The sequence below is a fragment of the Mastacembelus armatus genome, chromosome 21 (assembly GCF_900324485.2).
Source record: "Mastacembelus armatus chromosome 21, fMasArm1.2, whole genome shotgun sequence".
NCBI lineage: Eukaryota > Metazoa > Chordata > Actinopteri > Synbranchiformes > Mastacembelidae > Mastacembelus > Mastacembelus armatus.
The window spans coordinates 16312255-16327852 of record NC_046653.1 but is presented as its reverse complement, the minus strand read 5'-3'; the positions used below and the strand labels follow the sequence as shown (position 1 = coordinate 16327852).

General features: G+C 39.0%; 1 protein-coding gene across 2 annotated transcripts; it reads right to left on the bottom strand.

The window, feature by feature from the left end:
* Positions 1-2128: 2128 nt before the first annotated feature.
* Positions 2129-15222, bottom strand: LOC113123307 (MORC family CW-type zinc finger protein 3-like). 2 transcript variants are annotated; one of them, XM_026295233.1, is made up of 21 exons: positions 15141-15222; positions 11787-11859; positions 10800-10932; positions 9799-10025; positions 9503-9659; positions 8991-9135; positions 8714-8842; positions 8494-8613; positions 8316-8413; positions 8055-8162; positions 7827-7955; positions 6296-6370; positions 6112-6154; positions 5910-5999; positions 5608-5731; positions 5425-5497; positions 4470-5334; positions 4297-4359; positions 3483-3673; positions 3131-3313; positions 2129-2685 (listed from the first exon to the last, which is right to left on the bottom strand). In XM_026295233.1, exons 1-20 carry the CDS (start codon positions 15177-15179, stop codon positions 3148-3150), a joined length of 3048 nt encoding a protein of 1015 aa, XP_026151018.1. In that variant the 5' UTR covers positions 15180-15222; the 3' UTR covers positions 2129-2685; positions 3131-3147. The 2 variants fall into 2 exon arrangements, with proteins under 2 accessions (XP_026151018.1, XP_026151017.1); XM_026295232.1 differs by lacking the exon at positions 2129-2685 and having other exon boundaries at positions 2687-3313.
* Between the last annotated feature and the right edge of the window lie 376 nt (positions 15223-15598).

Genomic DNA, 15598 nt, shown 5'->3' with positions numbered 1-15598 from the left:
TTTCCGTATTATGCAGCTGATGATTGATGCCTGGTTTCCCCCAGACAAAATGTTTAGAACTGAGGCCAAACAGGTCCATCTTGGTTTCATCAGACCAGAGAATCTTGTTCCTCACAGTCCTTCAGGCACTTTTTTCCAAACTCAAAGTGGCTTTAAGTGGTTTGCACTGAGAAGAGGCTTCTGTTTAGCCACTCTGCTATAAAGCCCATACCAGTGGAGGGCTTCAGTGATGGTTGTCCTTCAGGAACTTTGTCACATAGGATCTCCGGAGCTCAGTGAGTGTGACCATCAGGTTCTTGGTAACCTCTGTTACCAAGGCCCCTCTCCTATGGTTGCTCAGTTTGGACAGGCAGCCAGCTCTTAGAAGAGTTCAAACTTCTTCCATTTGAGTATTATGGAGGCCACTGTACTCCTGCGAACCTTCAGTACAGTAGAAATGTTTTAGGAGCCTTCCCCAGCTCTCTGCCTATCAACAATATTGTCTCTGAGCTCTGCAGGCAGTTCCTTTAACCTCATGTCTTGGTTGTTGCTCTGATATGCATTGCCAACTGTGAGGCCTTCTATAGAGAGGTGAGTGCCTTTCTAAATCATGTCCAATTTAATCAATTTAATTTACCACAGGTGAACTCCAATCAAGGTGTAGAAAGATCTCAGCAACAATAAAGAGAACTAAGGTCTGTCATATGAGTTTAAAGGCAACAACCATGACCAAGGTGATCATTCGTTCCTCAACATCAGCTCTGAATCCTGTCTTATACACTTTAATACTGCTAAGAAATCAGTCATTCCTGTGAGAAACTTTAAAGTTCCACTTCATAATATGTAATGTAAGACAATACACTTTTGATGTACTTATTTACTTGGCATTTCCATTTTCTGCTTCTTTATACTTTGACTTTACTAATTTCTAGTGACTTTTTGCAATCAGACCTACCATACAAAATACATAAATATCAGAAACTTTATTGATCATCACTAGGGAATTTACAAGCTACCCAGCAGAACGTAAAGTAAATTTAATTATAATATATTACATTAGCTCCATCTTTACTAGCTGCTACATTAGAAGTGACAAACATGACAGTAGAGGTCGACCGATCTATCGGCCGAGCCGATTAATCAGCCGATTTTTAGGCAGGTGCATCTGCGACCAGTTAAGTGTAGAACATGTGAAGTCGCGTTGCGACAAGCAGGTTGTTTAGTGAGGTGAAAAGCGTCCAAAAGTAATAAAGTACTTATCTTTCGTTTTTAATTTAGCCTTATACATTTCATTGGTTGTATATGAAGCTACTTTTGGAGAGCGATTGTCTGGTCTGTATTGTTAGCGAGCTGTAGTTTAGGCTGTAGACACGGGTACCAAAACATGCTAACAAGCCCAGCGGCTAAATTATTATAGTCGCATACACACAGCTTCAGCTATTGATGGCCGTTGAAAACCATTTGTTTCCAACACGTAATTACATTGTAGCATATTAGAATTGACGCTGACCGTCATGTGTGCAACCGATGTGAAAATAGAAACGTGTGTGAAATACAGACTCTACAGATTCATACAGATACAGATTCTCTATACAGATTCTCGCTAAAACACGCAGGATAACGTTCCTCAATAAATGTGTCACGGGCACGATACTCCCACCTAAAAATACACTTTTAATAAGGAAAGTTAATGTGCACGTTTTAGCCAGAAGTTTTGTCTGAACTGCGCACGTTTCTACTTTCACATGCAAATGACTTGTTGCACATATTTGTTTACGCATATTCTTAGACTATGGCCCTTTGAATTATAGCAGTGTCTGTCAACAAACATAAGGATCATGACAGGTACCCTGCAATAAATCAATCCTTTTTTTTTTTCCAAATCATAATTGGATTGTGGTGTGCATGGAATAATGTAATTATAGAAAAAGTTTAAAAAGACAAATCTTGTATTTCTTTTTAAAATTATAGTCTTATGGCTGAGAAGAAATTTAACCCAGTATGGCAGTATTTCACTCAGCCAACATCAGGGAAGGCCAAGTGCAATATCTGCCAGAAGTTGCAGAAAAAGCAAGGACAAAAAAGGACTACAAACATAACAATAATGCACTTTTTATTCCTGGGCACTTTTATACCTTGTGAGATGAAGGGGGAAAATTAAAATCGGCCAAACAAATCAGCCAAAAGAATCGGCATCATATATCGGCCATCGGCTGCCCTGATTTCTAAATATCGGAATCGGCCAGAGAAAACCCATATCGGTCGACCTCTACATAACAGTGCATAAATAAATACCATCCAAAAATTAAAATACATTCATGTGAGATGTACCATCAAGTTCTTTTAGTACTTTAAGTATATTTGGTTACTAATACTTTTGTACTCATATTTGAAAGATTGTGCATGCAGACATTAACTTGCAACAGAATTATAGTTAAACTCTGATATACTTTTACTTCATTAAAAGATCAAAGTATTTCTGCCACCAGTGTGTTTTAATTAACGTGTGTGACAATTCTTTTCTGTGGCTGTTTCATCTTGTGATGTCAATTAAATGCATTTGTTCCCATGTTTCTCTTGGAAAGTTTCAGTTTCCATTTGTGCTCCCTTTAAAAGACTTGTTGCCAGTCATATCTTTTATGTATGTCTTATCAAACAAGGATACAAGGACTGTGTGCCATAGAGAATTTGATCACAGACCCAAGACTGGAAGTAGAAAAATATATTTTAAAGAATACAAACAAATTAGGATTAATACAAAACAAGAATACATTCAGCTGTCATGGTGGAAGAAACAGTCAGATGCAAAACCAGGATTTTTGCAGACTGTTTGGAAAACATTAAGACAAAGTCACACAGTGACTTTATTACACTATTCTGAGGTGATGCATAATAAATGTTATTTTGCAAAAAGCTAAGGTCAATGTGTGTGGTCTATATCATTCATGTATGATTGCTGATTTCATTATTACTGCTTTTATAAAGGAAAAGTTCAAAGCAAAAGTTCAAAGCAGTTAATGGTATATTGTATTTACTGCATAGAATAAAAAAAAAAAAACATTAACAGGTGCCCATGCACACATGCATGACTTAATTTCCCACACTCCTAGGAAGCGGTATTAAATATGTATATGTGGATTGCAGCACTTACATTCAGGATCTGATGATTTAGCCATTAATTTCTTCGTTCCTCTGCTCCACTGCTGCGGCCTCAGAGAGATACTGCTCTAGAATCTCATCTATTACATTACATTCAAAATTCACTTGTGCCAGGTCCAGAGCAGGCATGAAGGTGACAAGAAGGTGTCCGACATTCTGCCGAAGCTCAATCAAACTGAGAGAAAGGGAATGAGTGTGTTGGAAAAGAGGGAAAAAAAGAGGGAAAGTAATATTTTTAATTATTATTTTGTTGTGTTCCTGACTTCATCAATGGCTTTGTAAGAAGGCTACTTCTGTGATAATTCACACAACATGAAAAGGGAGTAATTGTCTAACAGTCTAACCTTCTGTGTGCGTCTGAGCTTGAGTCTGCTGTCCCTCCTGCCCCCTCTGCATCTGTCTGTACAGAAGAATTGGTGGGTCCACGTGAAGTTGTGGCTCCTTCTTGCACGTTTTCTTTCTGCTGCTGCAGCCTCAACCTGAGCTTCTCACACTGGCAAGCCAGGTTTGCCTTTTCGTCCTCCATACTGTCCAACTGGTGGCAGAGCACACAGGGAACCCCAGGAGAAAACAAAATAACACACAATGTATGAATGACACATCACACATAAACACTGATGTAGTTCGTTATTTTACATGATGGCCGACAAATGTATGTTATTTCTAATTTTAAAGACCCATTTGTAGCGGACTTGCAAGTGTAAGTAAAACTCCTCTACTTGCTTTAGACATTTTCCATTTGCATGTCATCATCTTCAAATCTCCAAATACGAAACTTAAGTCATGATGATACCTGGGCAAGTTCCATTTGCAGTAGAGGACAGATGAAAGGTCAAAAAAGTAAAAATTTAGACCTTTTGAGTTTTTATTATATTATTATATCTCATGTTATACATAATGTTTGCAAAGGTCAAGAAAAAACCTCCAAGTGCATAACTTTTTTTAAGTTTTCTTGAGATGCCAGCTACCATTGAGTGTTTTCAACTATAAGCTAAATCACTGAATTGATTCTATAACATATATGTATTAAATAAAAGGGTAGGTGTACATTTTTTTGTCTGTCTTGAAATATCCACAGATGCTTATATATGCTGAAAATGTTCTTGATTGTTGTAATTGTTATATTCGTTAAGCTCAAACTACTACTAGAATACTGACCTGTGAGCGCAAGTCATCCCTGTCCTTGTCTCTTTGATCCAGTTCCCGGAACAGAAAGTCAACCTGCCGTACAATATGATTTAATATTATATTAATATTCAGTAGTACTTATGTACACTGAAAATGTTCTTGATTGTGGTAACTTTCATATTCTTTAATCTCAAGACACTGACCTGTGAGCGCAAGTCATCTTTCTCTTTGTTTCTTTTATCCAGTTCACGGAGCAGATAGTCAACCTGCAGTGCAATCTCATCACTGTCATTTTGCTCACTTTTGCAAGTACTGGGCCTGGTCTCAGCAGCTGACAGTAAAGCTTTGTTTGTTTCCTCTGTCTGGCTGGCCTGGTGAGAGCACTCCTTCTTTACACTGATCTGAGACAGCTCCTGCACCCTTTTCTGCATGTCCTGCAGTTGGCAGGTAAGTCTTTGGACTTCTTCTTTAAGGGAGTCGCTCTCCTGGACTGCTGCCTGCAGGAGCAGGTGTTTTTTATTACAGGCATCAGTACAAGAAGGTCCAGCAGCTTTGTCACTTTTTAGGGAATGTGCCATTCCAGTCTGCCTGGTGTCCACATGCAAACTCTGTTTTATCTCATTCTTATTAGATGCACTCGGCCCCATTTGCTCCTCTCCTTCAGTTGGACTTTGGTTGTCCTTTTCCTTCTTCACTTTTGGTCCTTCTGTCTGGGTGGTGGTACTGGTCAGCTCTGGAGGAGGTGCTGGGGAGAGACTGGTTCCCACAGCTGCTGGTCCTGTTCCTGCATCATTAGTTTCCATGGAAACATCCACAGCAGCATCGTTGCTACACTCCAACAACAAGCTGACTTTAGCATCACTTTGCACTTTCTCTGTCTTCACTTTAGTCAAATCAAAGCCTGGCTTTTTTGGCTTCGGAGTACTGACAGTCTCCAAGATGAGAATGTCATCATCACCATTCTCAGCAGCAGCAGCAGCAATGGGCAGAGATGTCCTCTTTTGGGAGCCACTTACTCTAGGTCTTTTGGGCGTTTGTTGTGGAGTATCAGGCTGTGTTCTCTTTGCCCTTCAGTGCACATAACACAGTCAGTATAATATACTTCCTAAACAATGTGAAATGAAAATACTTCAACTCACAATTCACACAAAATCATACCTCAAGGGGCCTTCTGACAGAGAGCACACATGAGAAATAACTGGAAGACCATTGGTACTGGAGGGGCTGCAGGCTATAAAGAAACAGAGCAGACATGTTTTAATCTCTCTATTTTTGTCTCTACATATACATGAATATTTTTTATTTATTTATTTTACACTCACAAAAAGTAATTTTTCTTACCAGCTTGTGAAATGATGGAGGATGTCAGTGCAGAGCATTCAGCCCTAGCAGCACCCCCTTGTTGTTGTGACTCAGTGTTACACCTGGTCTTTGGGGTAGTGGGAGCAGAGGGGGAATGAGTGGTCTATCAACAAAAACAAAAATAAAACAGAGAGAAAGATTTGTTTTCCACTTTGTCATTTGTAATATTCCTAATCTACTTCCAGCTTGTGTGATGTATTTATTGAAATGAGGTGGAAACTGTAAACACAATAATCAGAATCAATCAACTTCAGTCATCACTCCTTGAATGGTAAACGTACAGTTTGATTGAGCTGCCGTCTGAGAGCCTCGTTTTGCCTGGTGAGATTAGCCACAACCTGCTCGTTCTGACGCTTTCGCTCCTCCTCATCCTAAACAACATAATTCCCAAAAGCATTGAAGCCTTAAGTCATATGCATTTGCTATCAGTAAAACAATCATATATTCTGATTTAATTCCAACAGACAGGTGATGTGTCCTTACCTTTTGTCGTTTCTTCTCTTGTTGCTTTTTATTCTCCCTCTCTCTAAAAAATAAATCACAGCGGTAAGGATGTGTAACAGGAGCCAGGTGATATCCTAGGTTTGATTTTAGCAGGTTAGTAGACCAATATGCAAATATTATTCAGTCTACATACTGAATGTTTTGGGAAAAATTTGTAACTCACTGTTGTTTATAGGTCTTGCGGTATGAAGGCCGTTCATCATCAGAGTCCTCCGGCTCCTGCTCTACTTGGCAGCTCCTGGGAAGGGAAATTAGATCGAGATTTATAACATCAGCAAATATTCACTGACCACCTGACAGACAGTGCCATTAGAGTCAAGAATCAAGTCAAACTTAAATTTATAACCATGAAAAGGATGAAATGTTACAAACTAGATCTAATGGCACAAATCATGTGTATTGTCTTATGTACAATAAAATAAAAAAAGTTTCATATCTTAAGATGATTTTTTTCTGAAAACATCATATACATAAATGTATCAACAAATAAACAAAGCTTGAATTAATGTCTTTTCTGCACAACAAGTCCTCTGGCTTGTCCTGCAACTTATACAGCAAAGCAACTTACATGTGTATATTTACAGTCATTTTGTCAAGTAGTCACTAGTGTACTACTAGTGTAGTGAAGATGATTTTGTAATGCAGAAAAAGTAAAAGCGAAACAATGTCATCTGGCAGCCCAATAAATCTATGGTCATGAGCTTTGGGTCATGACCGAAAGGACAAGATCTCAGATACAAGCGGATGAAATGAGCTTCCTCCGCAGGGTGGCCGGGTGCTCCCTTAGAGATAGGGTGAGGAGCTCGGTCACCCATGAGGAGCTCGGAGTAGAGCCGCTGCGCCTCCACATCGAGAGGAGTCAGCTGAGGTGGCTCTGTTCCCGATGCCTCCTGGGCGCCTGCCTGGGGAGGTGTTCCGGACATGTCCCATCAGGAGGAGGCCCTGGGGAAGACCCAGGACACGCTGGACGGACTATGTCTCCCGGCTGAGCTGGAGGAAGTGTCCAGGAAAAAGGAAGTCTGGGTATCCCTGCTTAGGCTACTGCATCCGCGACCCGGCCCCGGATAAGCGGAAGAAGATGGATGGATGGATGAAGAAAAAGTAAAAACCCTTATGTCCATGCTAAACTATAGACCCTAGTGTAACACAGGTGAAAATGCCATACCAAAAGAATTACTTCAAAGTACAGATAAAGTAAAAACCCTTATGTCCATGCTAAACTATAGACCCTAGTGTAACACAGGTGAAAATGCCATACCAAAAGAATTACTTCAAAGTACAGATAAAGTATGCAGCGGAAACAAAGTTTGGAGTGACTGTCAATATTAAGGCAATGCTGGAGATGAGAGGAGAACTGTTTCATCTTCCCCTATCCTGACGAGAACCTTACTTGAAACAGATGAATGAAATTCGTAATGCACTTCTGCTTGCCTACCCTACATTCTTCATGGGCTAATTTAGACTATAATTAGTATAATCAGAAATGCAACTTATACACTGAAGTCTTTTCTGTTCAACCGGGTTGTTTTTGCTAAAAGGCGACTTATACCTTGGTGCTGCTTGTAACCCGGAAAATATGGTAAATGGTTTTATTACAGTCAAAACAGATCATACACTACATGTATGTTTTAAATTATATCACATCACATTGTGATTATTGCATCAGGTTTATCAGTAATGTTGATAATGTTTACCTGAATTGAGGATCAGGGTTCATATGACAGAACCATTTATCTGGAAGTTTGCTGCAGTCGATCCCATCTGGGAGTTTGCGCCACTGCAAACAGTCATCACACTGTACCCAACTTTGATCTGGCCGCTTCCTAATGATATAGAGACAAGTAATGAACATGTGTAGGGAGTCAACCTCAGACAAATACATGTGTGCAATACAGCCAGTCAGATAATGTAAATACACTAACATAGTATCTTCCACTGCAGTGGTGCTGTTTGGATTGTCTCTGCTCCACTTGTAGCGCATTTCTTTCCAGTACTCCTCCACTTTGATTGCCAAACTGCTCATAGTTTTCCTGCACAAAGAATTTAAGAACTTTAGAACTCTACATTTCTGGCATTTGAGAAGACAAATAATCCAGGAATATAAAACTATTTTTGTACCAATCTAAACTGACACAAGTTCATTTAGGCCTTAATCAATTTATGTATTTACAGTGTGTTGTTACCTGTACTTATCTGTCTCCAAAAAGCTCTGTTTGTTGTGAGTAGGATCCAAAAAGTTACACTCTATTATACCAATGACCCCAACACCTTGATTGTTGGCCTGCAGGAAACAAATATTCATGAGCATCAGCAAATGAAAACATTTAAAAACCCTTGAAATGCATAACACCAGTCACTCACCTTAAGCTGGCAGCCCACACGTTCATAAGCCTTGATTAACCGATTCTTGTGATACATCATGACACCATACTGGTCTTTACTTTCAGTGTTATATCCAAAAGTGATGGGGACAGGTTTGTTCTACAATAAGATTTAAGGAAAACACTTCCAGGGCACCTTCATTTGTCTCATCACATACTCAACATGTATCAGGAACTAAGAACTTGTGATAAAAGGATACCAGAAAATTGGGCTTGTAGTGGTCTTTTCTGGTCCAGGCCAGACTCTTAGCAACAAGCTGAGATTTCACCTTTTGACCACGTATGATGATCTGCATTTGAGGCTTCAGGTACAAAATGCTGCAATATGCCTAAACCCACAGTAACAGCAAGCAAAACACATTTTTGAGAGGAGGGAAAGTTAATATATATACACAACACTGTATGTCAACAAGATGTCTGGGTAAGGCATAAAAAGTCATAGACTATTTTGAGGACATAAACGCTGCTGCTCCTTACCCGTAGCGAGTAAGTACTCTTAGGGATGTGTGATGAAAGTTGAGGTTGTGGAAAAGTGTCAGTCATTTCATCGTAGACTTCAGATGGGATTTGGATATCATAACGGTCTTTCTCAAAATCAAACTCTAGTGCTCCAGTAGACGTCCTGTTACGAAGAAAACAAACAAGATAGGCAGCCAATCCCATGCAGCACTACAGCATTACTTCTTATTTATACATGTGGATAACAACCTTACTGTTCTTTGTTGAAAGAACTTTGAAAAGTGGAAATACTTCTTACATTGCGACTCATTGTTACTTCTGTTCATGTCATATTCTTGTGGGGATGGTATTTGGAAGTATGAGGGTGCTGATATGTTTTTATTTGATCACTGTAAAAACCTGAGGTTCTGACCAAAGTCATAAAACACCACAGTGTGGATTATTCAGGTCAACAATAAAAATTAAAAAAATAGAATAAATGTCACATCCATCTGAAAATCTACATCTGTATTTGAGGACTGCAGACAGACCTTCGAAGATTCCAAATAATAATTCGTGTTCCAGTTTTTCCTGTGGACCAAGGTGGGGAGATGGCGTTAAGCTCAGTGAGAAGCTCCTCCTGTGTTGTAAAGGGGGAATATCTCAGGATGTCTTGTAAACTGGCTTTGTCCTCCTCTCTTACTGACAGTATGGCTGAAGTTAAGGAAAACTTCGTATAGAAAAATAAAAATGGATGATCATGCTTTAGCTTTCACTTTCACAGAGAGAAAACATTAACACGTTATCACATGACACAGCATGTGTTACTGCATTAGATCAAGGATATGCTTGTCTGATTTCGTCTGATCAAAGCAAACAATTGGTACAATTATTTGCTCAGCTCCGATCTTTTCCAGGTAGGTTTGAGAGAGCATCCCAACACATGAGGTGCTCTTTGACTTGGAAAAGACGATGGCATCTTTTCCAAGACGCATGGACCCAGACTTGAAGCCGTTGCCATAGATCCCAATGGGCTGTACACCATTTACAGCAGTCTTGTCACTGTAACCAAAGCTTGAAAGGAAACATGCAAATATTCTTTAGTAACAACTGTGGTGTTAGAGTCAGAAAATCATCTTCATGAGATTTATTTTCATGTGGTAAAATTAAGGTTTATTGACTGATGCCCAAGCAAAGTCAACCTGATGTGAATTGCCCTGCACAGGCGAACTAGAATTAACACCAGTTCAAACAGATGGCCCAGTTTCTGTCTGAATGCTTGATTCAAGTTAATTCAATAGAATGTTTGTGAAAGACGTGAAAGAACACCTTCGATATGAACTGTTTTTAAGATTAAATGTTTAACAATTAATTTAATTTTAACCTCAGTAGAAACACTAAGGGGTGGAAACCTTTGTTTCCAGCAGCTAAATGTAAACCAATGAACAGCAAGGCTGACTATATTCAAAACCAATCAGGAAACACACACAAGTACAGTAGAATACAAATCCCTGAGCAAAAAAAGGACATGGTTCTCATTCTCTTTCCAACACTCTCAGACACACTATGTTGTCAGAAGATGCTCAGATTCACTCGCTCCATTTAAATTTTTTTTTTTTTTTTTTTTTAAATCAGTGCTGCTCACTTGGCATTTGACATAGTAACCATTTCAAGGTATTTTAATTCTGGCACTGCAATTTGACTGTTAAAAAAGCTCTACACTTGAAAACAAAATTTAGAAATGACATTGGGCCTCAAGAAATATACATAACAATTTTTCCTATTCAAAAAATACTTGAACAATCAAACATGTAATTTTCCACCAGTACCAAGCAGTAGCATCTGTACCTGAGCATCTTATGCATAGTTCGAAGGTCCAGCCCATAACCATTATCCATGAAGGTAAGGCAGTCTTGATCTTTGACCACAGTCTTGTCAATCCAGAACTGTTTGGCACTGACATCTGGATCATAGGCATTGTCTGTTAAAAAAAAAAAGAATACAGAGGTCTATATTTAATGAGGATTTCTATTTGTAGGGTGCTAAATGCACCAGACAATTACACAAGCCACAATGGAGTTGATGTTTTTGAATTAATCTTAAATTCTACAGAAATTTGCATTGTGGTAAACCTGAATTTAAATCTGACATTCAATGAGCTGTACAGTCACTACCGACAAGCCACTGCACTCGTTTTTTATTTAGACTGGGTTTGTTGATGTAAATGAGCAAATAAAATAGAAACAATTGATAGTATAACACAATACAATTCAACAGCCAAATAAAATGACTGTATCTTCCAAAATGACCTTACAGTTGAATCAATATATCTCTAAATAAGATTCAACAAAACTGAACATCATCACTATCATGAAGGGAGAATTTATTGCTGGTGTGTATTAAAGTGCATTGGTTACAGTGGTTTTGATTTATGTAATAACCTGACAGTATAGTGTATATATCCATATGGGGTGTGGCAGGACATATCAGATATGTTAAAGCTGGACTAACAGGTATAACATGGTGGTTCCTTCCTCTTACTCTCCCCTCAAAATAAAACTTGGTGTGGATCACTGAGAACAGGTATCTTAGATTTTAGACATTCATTTCGATTACACTGTGACTGTGCTGGTCACAGAAAAGGTGATTTTCATCTGCATGTCCTTAAACACAACAGATCAAAAATGAATGATACGTTCTGTTAGCACAGGATCTGTCATCCAAGAATCTCAGTCATACAGATCAACCACAGATCACTAGTACATAGTGAAACAGAAACTAAAGTACGAAAACACAACACACACACACACACACACACTTGTGATAATGACTCACCTATGAGCTCAGCTATAGCACTAAAGGGCCAGGTGTGGCTGGTGGAGTTTGTATGAAGAAACTTGGGACAAAGCTGCAAGTGAAGCAAATGAACAATTACCCAGTTACAACAACAACAGTTACACTTATTATCAAGTGGATTGTTTTCATACAACAGCCTATTCAGATGTTGGTGTATTCAAGTGCCTCCATTATGTTATAGTCTATGAAATGCTATGAAAGTAGAAACATAATGTTGACATTAAGCTCTTATCACACATCTTAACACATATTAAAACAAATAAAATGGGGGTGTGTTTAAATGTTTCAGGTAATAGTCAAATGCTCTCTGATGCTTTTGTGCCTTACAAACAGATTTTTTCCAAATTATTGAGAAAGTTGGTCTCAATCTTAGGGTTATTTTCTATTGTTAACGTTGGATTACTGAATAGGCATCCATGCAACATAAAAGGTTTTTAGCGCATATGTTACAACAAAAAGATATGCAGACCACAAACATTTCTGAGGTTGTTTCCACTATACAGCAGATGATGTGAAAAATAAAGAGTGCATGTATTTGGGTATGTACAAAGGTAAAGAGAAAGAGATATAAAGAGATATAAAGAGTAAACAGTACAGACTTGGATCTGCTGAAACTGAAAGTTGGATTCACTGGAAAAACACCAGCTCAACTGGCTGCACCAAGACAAAGAGAACCTGGGCAGTGTGAACTTTGCATATACATGCAGACTTCTCTGAAAACTTTGCATTCTAGCTCACAAAGGGAAGGTGTGACTTCTACTTTGGTGGCAACCACAAGCAAAGTACTTCACAAAGAGTGTCAGACCATTTGGTCAGTTCAAATAGCACATTTAAAGACGATATGATGTCAGGCAAGGAAAATCAGAGGTAAAGAGCAGAATTAACATAAAACAAAATGCATTGTGCATAAATCCATAAAACAATTAGATTAAAAAATGCCATTGTTCAAATGCGACAAACATAAAAAGAAGAAACAAAGCTATAGTGCAGTTACAGCGCAGTGATAACGATTCCTGGGTTGCCTTGAATGGAAAAGGAGAAAACAAATGTGCTGCAGACAAACTGTTCAAAGGCACAGGAAAAGCCTTCTATTTAGATTTAAATGTGGCTGGAGCTGCTGCACAATTAAGGTTATCAGAAAGCTAGTTCTGTCTGTGTGCACCTAAAAACAGCTTCACCCTTCATCCAGATTAACAACTGAAGTTTTCAAAAAATTTTTAAAAATGCCTGAAAAGACTGAGTCATTGGCAATTTTATTATGAAATTGTTTTTATTATGTTTTAAAAATTGCAGTCAAATATTATTTCATCATGTTGAGTTTCCTGGAAAGCCCCATTTTAAAAATACAACAGTTCTTATTTCAAAATCTTGGTGCTGGTTTATACTCCTCAATACTGTCTTCCTCAATGTTCTTTGTATTTCTTAATGCCACCTTTTGGAAAATCGTCTGTCAGGCTGGGGATAACAAGTTTCAATCCTGACTTTTTAATGATAATCCTATTTGACCTAAAAAAAAAAATAAAAGTCTACAATTTGAGAAAAAGTTAAAATTGTGAATCAACTGTACTGAAGGTAGGGTATGAGCACCTAAATGCCACATGGTCATTATCAGCAAACTCCTCTTCTGATCTTCTGAGTGTCCTGAATAGATAAGTAAAGTCTTGATTCAAAACTTCTTATCTCTGTTTCACAATTTCACTGGCAACTGTTTTTTTTTTAAGACAACTTTATGTTCTGGCATTTCTGTTAGTTATTTACATCCTTAATAGTAAAGTCCATCAATGATCAAAGTTTGAGGCCCACTTATTAGCGTTCCCTGTGGCCTTTTGCCTTCAGAATTATTCTCAGTCGATGCCCTGGTGTGTGAGGATGAGAAGTTACTCAGACCATCTGGTGAGGATGCTTAATTGTTGGGGGGATTTGCTCATCTCCCCACTGCAGTGCAGTGCAGTGCTCCGGGTGTGTGTTCACAGTGTGTGTGTGTGTGTGTGTGTGTGTGTGTGTGTGTTCACTTTCACTTTCAGCTTGCAGATCTCTGGCCACTGGCTATTAGTGTGGCTCAGCACAGAGCACCAGAGGGCTACATCATACAGAAAAACTGTCTCTTACTACTGTTGTAGGAGCTAATTAGCTGTGGGTCAGCATTCTCCGGTGTGCTATCTTGAGTTCAAGCTAAAGCTAAAGTTGTATCATTCCCGCACAGTTGATTCTCGTCAAATCGATGAATCTTAACCTTCAAGCATTGAAATCTTCTGGAGAAGTTTGCGGAAGTCCTTGGTATAAGATCTTGCTGCTCTCTAGTTTTAGCCATCTGAGTCCCTCTGACAGATAGCCTTGCCTTGCCTAGATAGGTATAGTAATACAGAAAAAAAGGCTTGTGTGTTTTGTTGGCCACACTTGCATAGCACTTCTCACAGGTAATAAAAATATGGTCAGAGCCATAGCTTTATTACATATTAGGAATAGATGCCACCTGAGGACACTGAGGTGATTCTATATTGCTGGGATACATCACCCACATATTGGCTATGGTTAGAGAGCTGACACAGACCTGGTGAACAGTTCTTTGGTTTTCACTAATGTAGAAGGGATGCATGAGGAGTTACAGCACCAACACTGGAAGGTAAACATTGAATGGGGAAGACTGAGTGCTGAATGAATAGCTAAATGGTTTTCTACTCATGAATGCATTCTGAAACACCAGTCTGCAGTCACAGTACAAACACAGCCTCTAACAACTAATACTAATACTAGCAACCAATAGTTTGTGAAATCTCATTTATGACCCCCCCCCCCCACACACACACACACACACTCACAAACACCCACCCACCCCCACCCCCATCACCTCGCTGCCCTAAGCAATTCTGGACTAGTAATAATCACTGATACACAACAAATAATATAAGAGGGAATTTACAACACATTTACAACACATGCAATTTAGGACTTTCTTAAATCTGAAGTTTACTATCCCAGTTGTTATACAGATGTGGTTTCACGTCAGAAAACACATCAGTGAGGAGGCGTTTGTAGTGGAAGTCTGGATTTAGACATTTGTTTATTAAACCTGTTTATTAAGTGTTATTAAAAACAGCAACAGTTTACTTTATCATCCTCACTTGTTGACTAACATGTAACGTTACTTTTCACAGAGCTCAGTAAAGTCTCTCTGCAGACAACATGGGTTACAGGATAGTAGAGGTAACGTTACATAACATTTACCGCCAACTCTGCTGCGCCTTAACAGCGTTTATCTATTAATGCAAACACTCAAGTAATTTGGCAGCAGCTGAGAAAACTACAACACACGTGAATAAAAAAGATACTCACCGTGCTCAAGGGAACACCGCGCTCTGCCTGCGCTGCCATCTTTGTGCCGTAAACAAAGATGGCGATAGGCGGAGCCGGTGTTGTGACGACAAAAGCACCCGTGCCGTGAAAAGCACTTCCGTCGCGGGAACGCGCATTTCAAGATAGTCGCCTTATAACGAAACCAAAACGAACAACAGCCGTCCTAGTCATTAGAGGTCTAGAGTTATCATTCTACATCACATTGTGTTCTCATTAAAGTTCACATAAAACTAGAAAGTGTATTGGAATATTGTTTAGCAGCAGAGTGAGGACTAGGCGAGCTGGAATTCTTTCAAATACAGAGCGCAGAGACTGCAGTGCTGTTTATGTCCACTAGATGTCCTCAGCGTGTCAAAAACTTTGTCTTGATTACTTCAGCCTACAAAAGAAGCTTGTAAAGTGCCATGTTGATATACTGTCACAATATAACAGCATCT

What these genes read in the sequence shown, in the direction of transcription:
- LOC113123307 (XM_026295233.1), bottom strand. Translation starts at nt 15,179, where the DNA reads ATGGCAGCGCAGGCAGAGCGCGGTGTTCCCTTGAGCACG. An exon ending in TCAGACGAAATCAGACAAGC is followed by an intron (nt 9,660 to 9,798) that starts ATATCCTTGATC and finishes CTTCAGCCATAC; the next exon opens with TGTCAGTAAGAGAGGAGGAC. An exon ending in GACGGCAGCTCAATCAAACT is followed by an intron (nt 5,732 to 5,909) that starts GTACGTTTACCA and finishes TTTTGTTGATAG; the next exon opens with ACCACTCATTCCCCCTCTGC.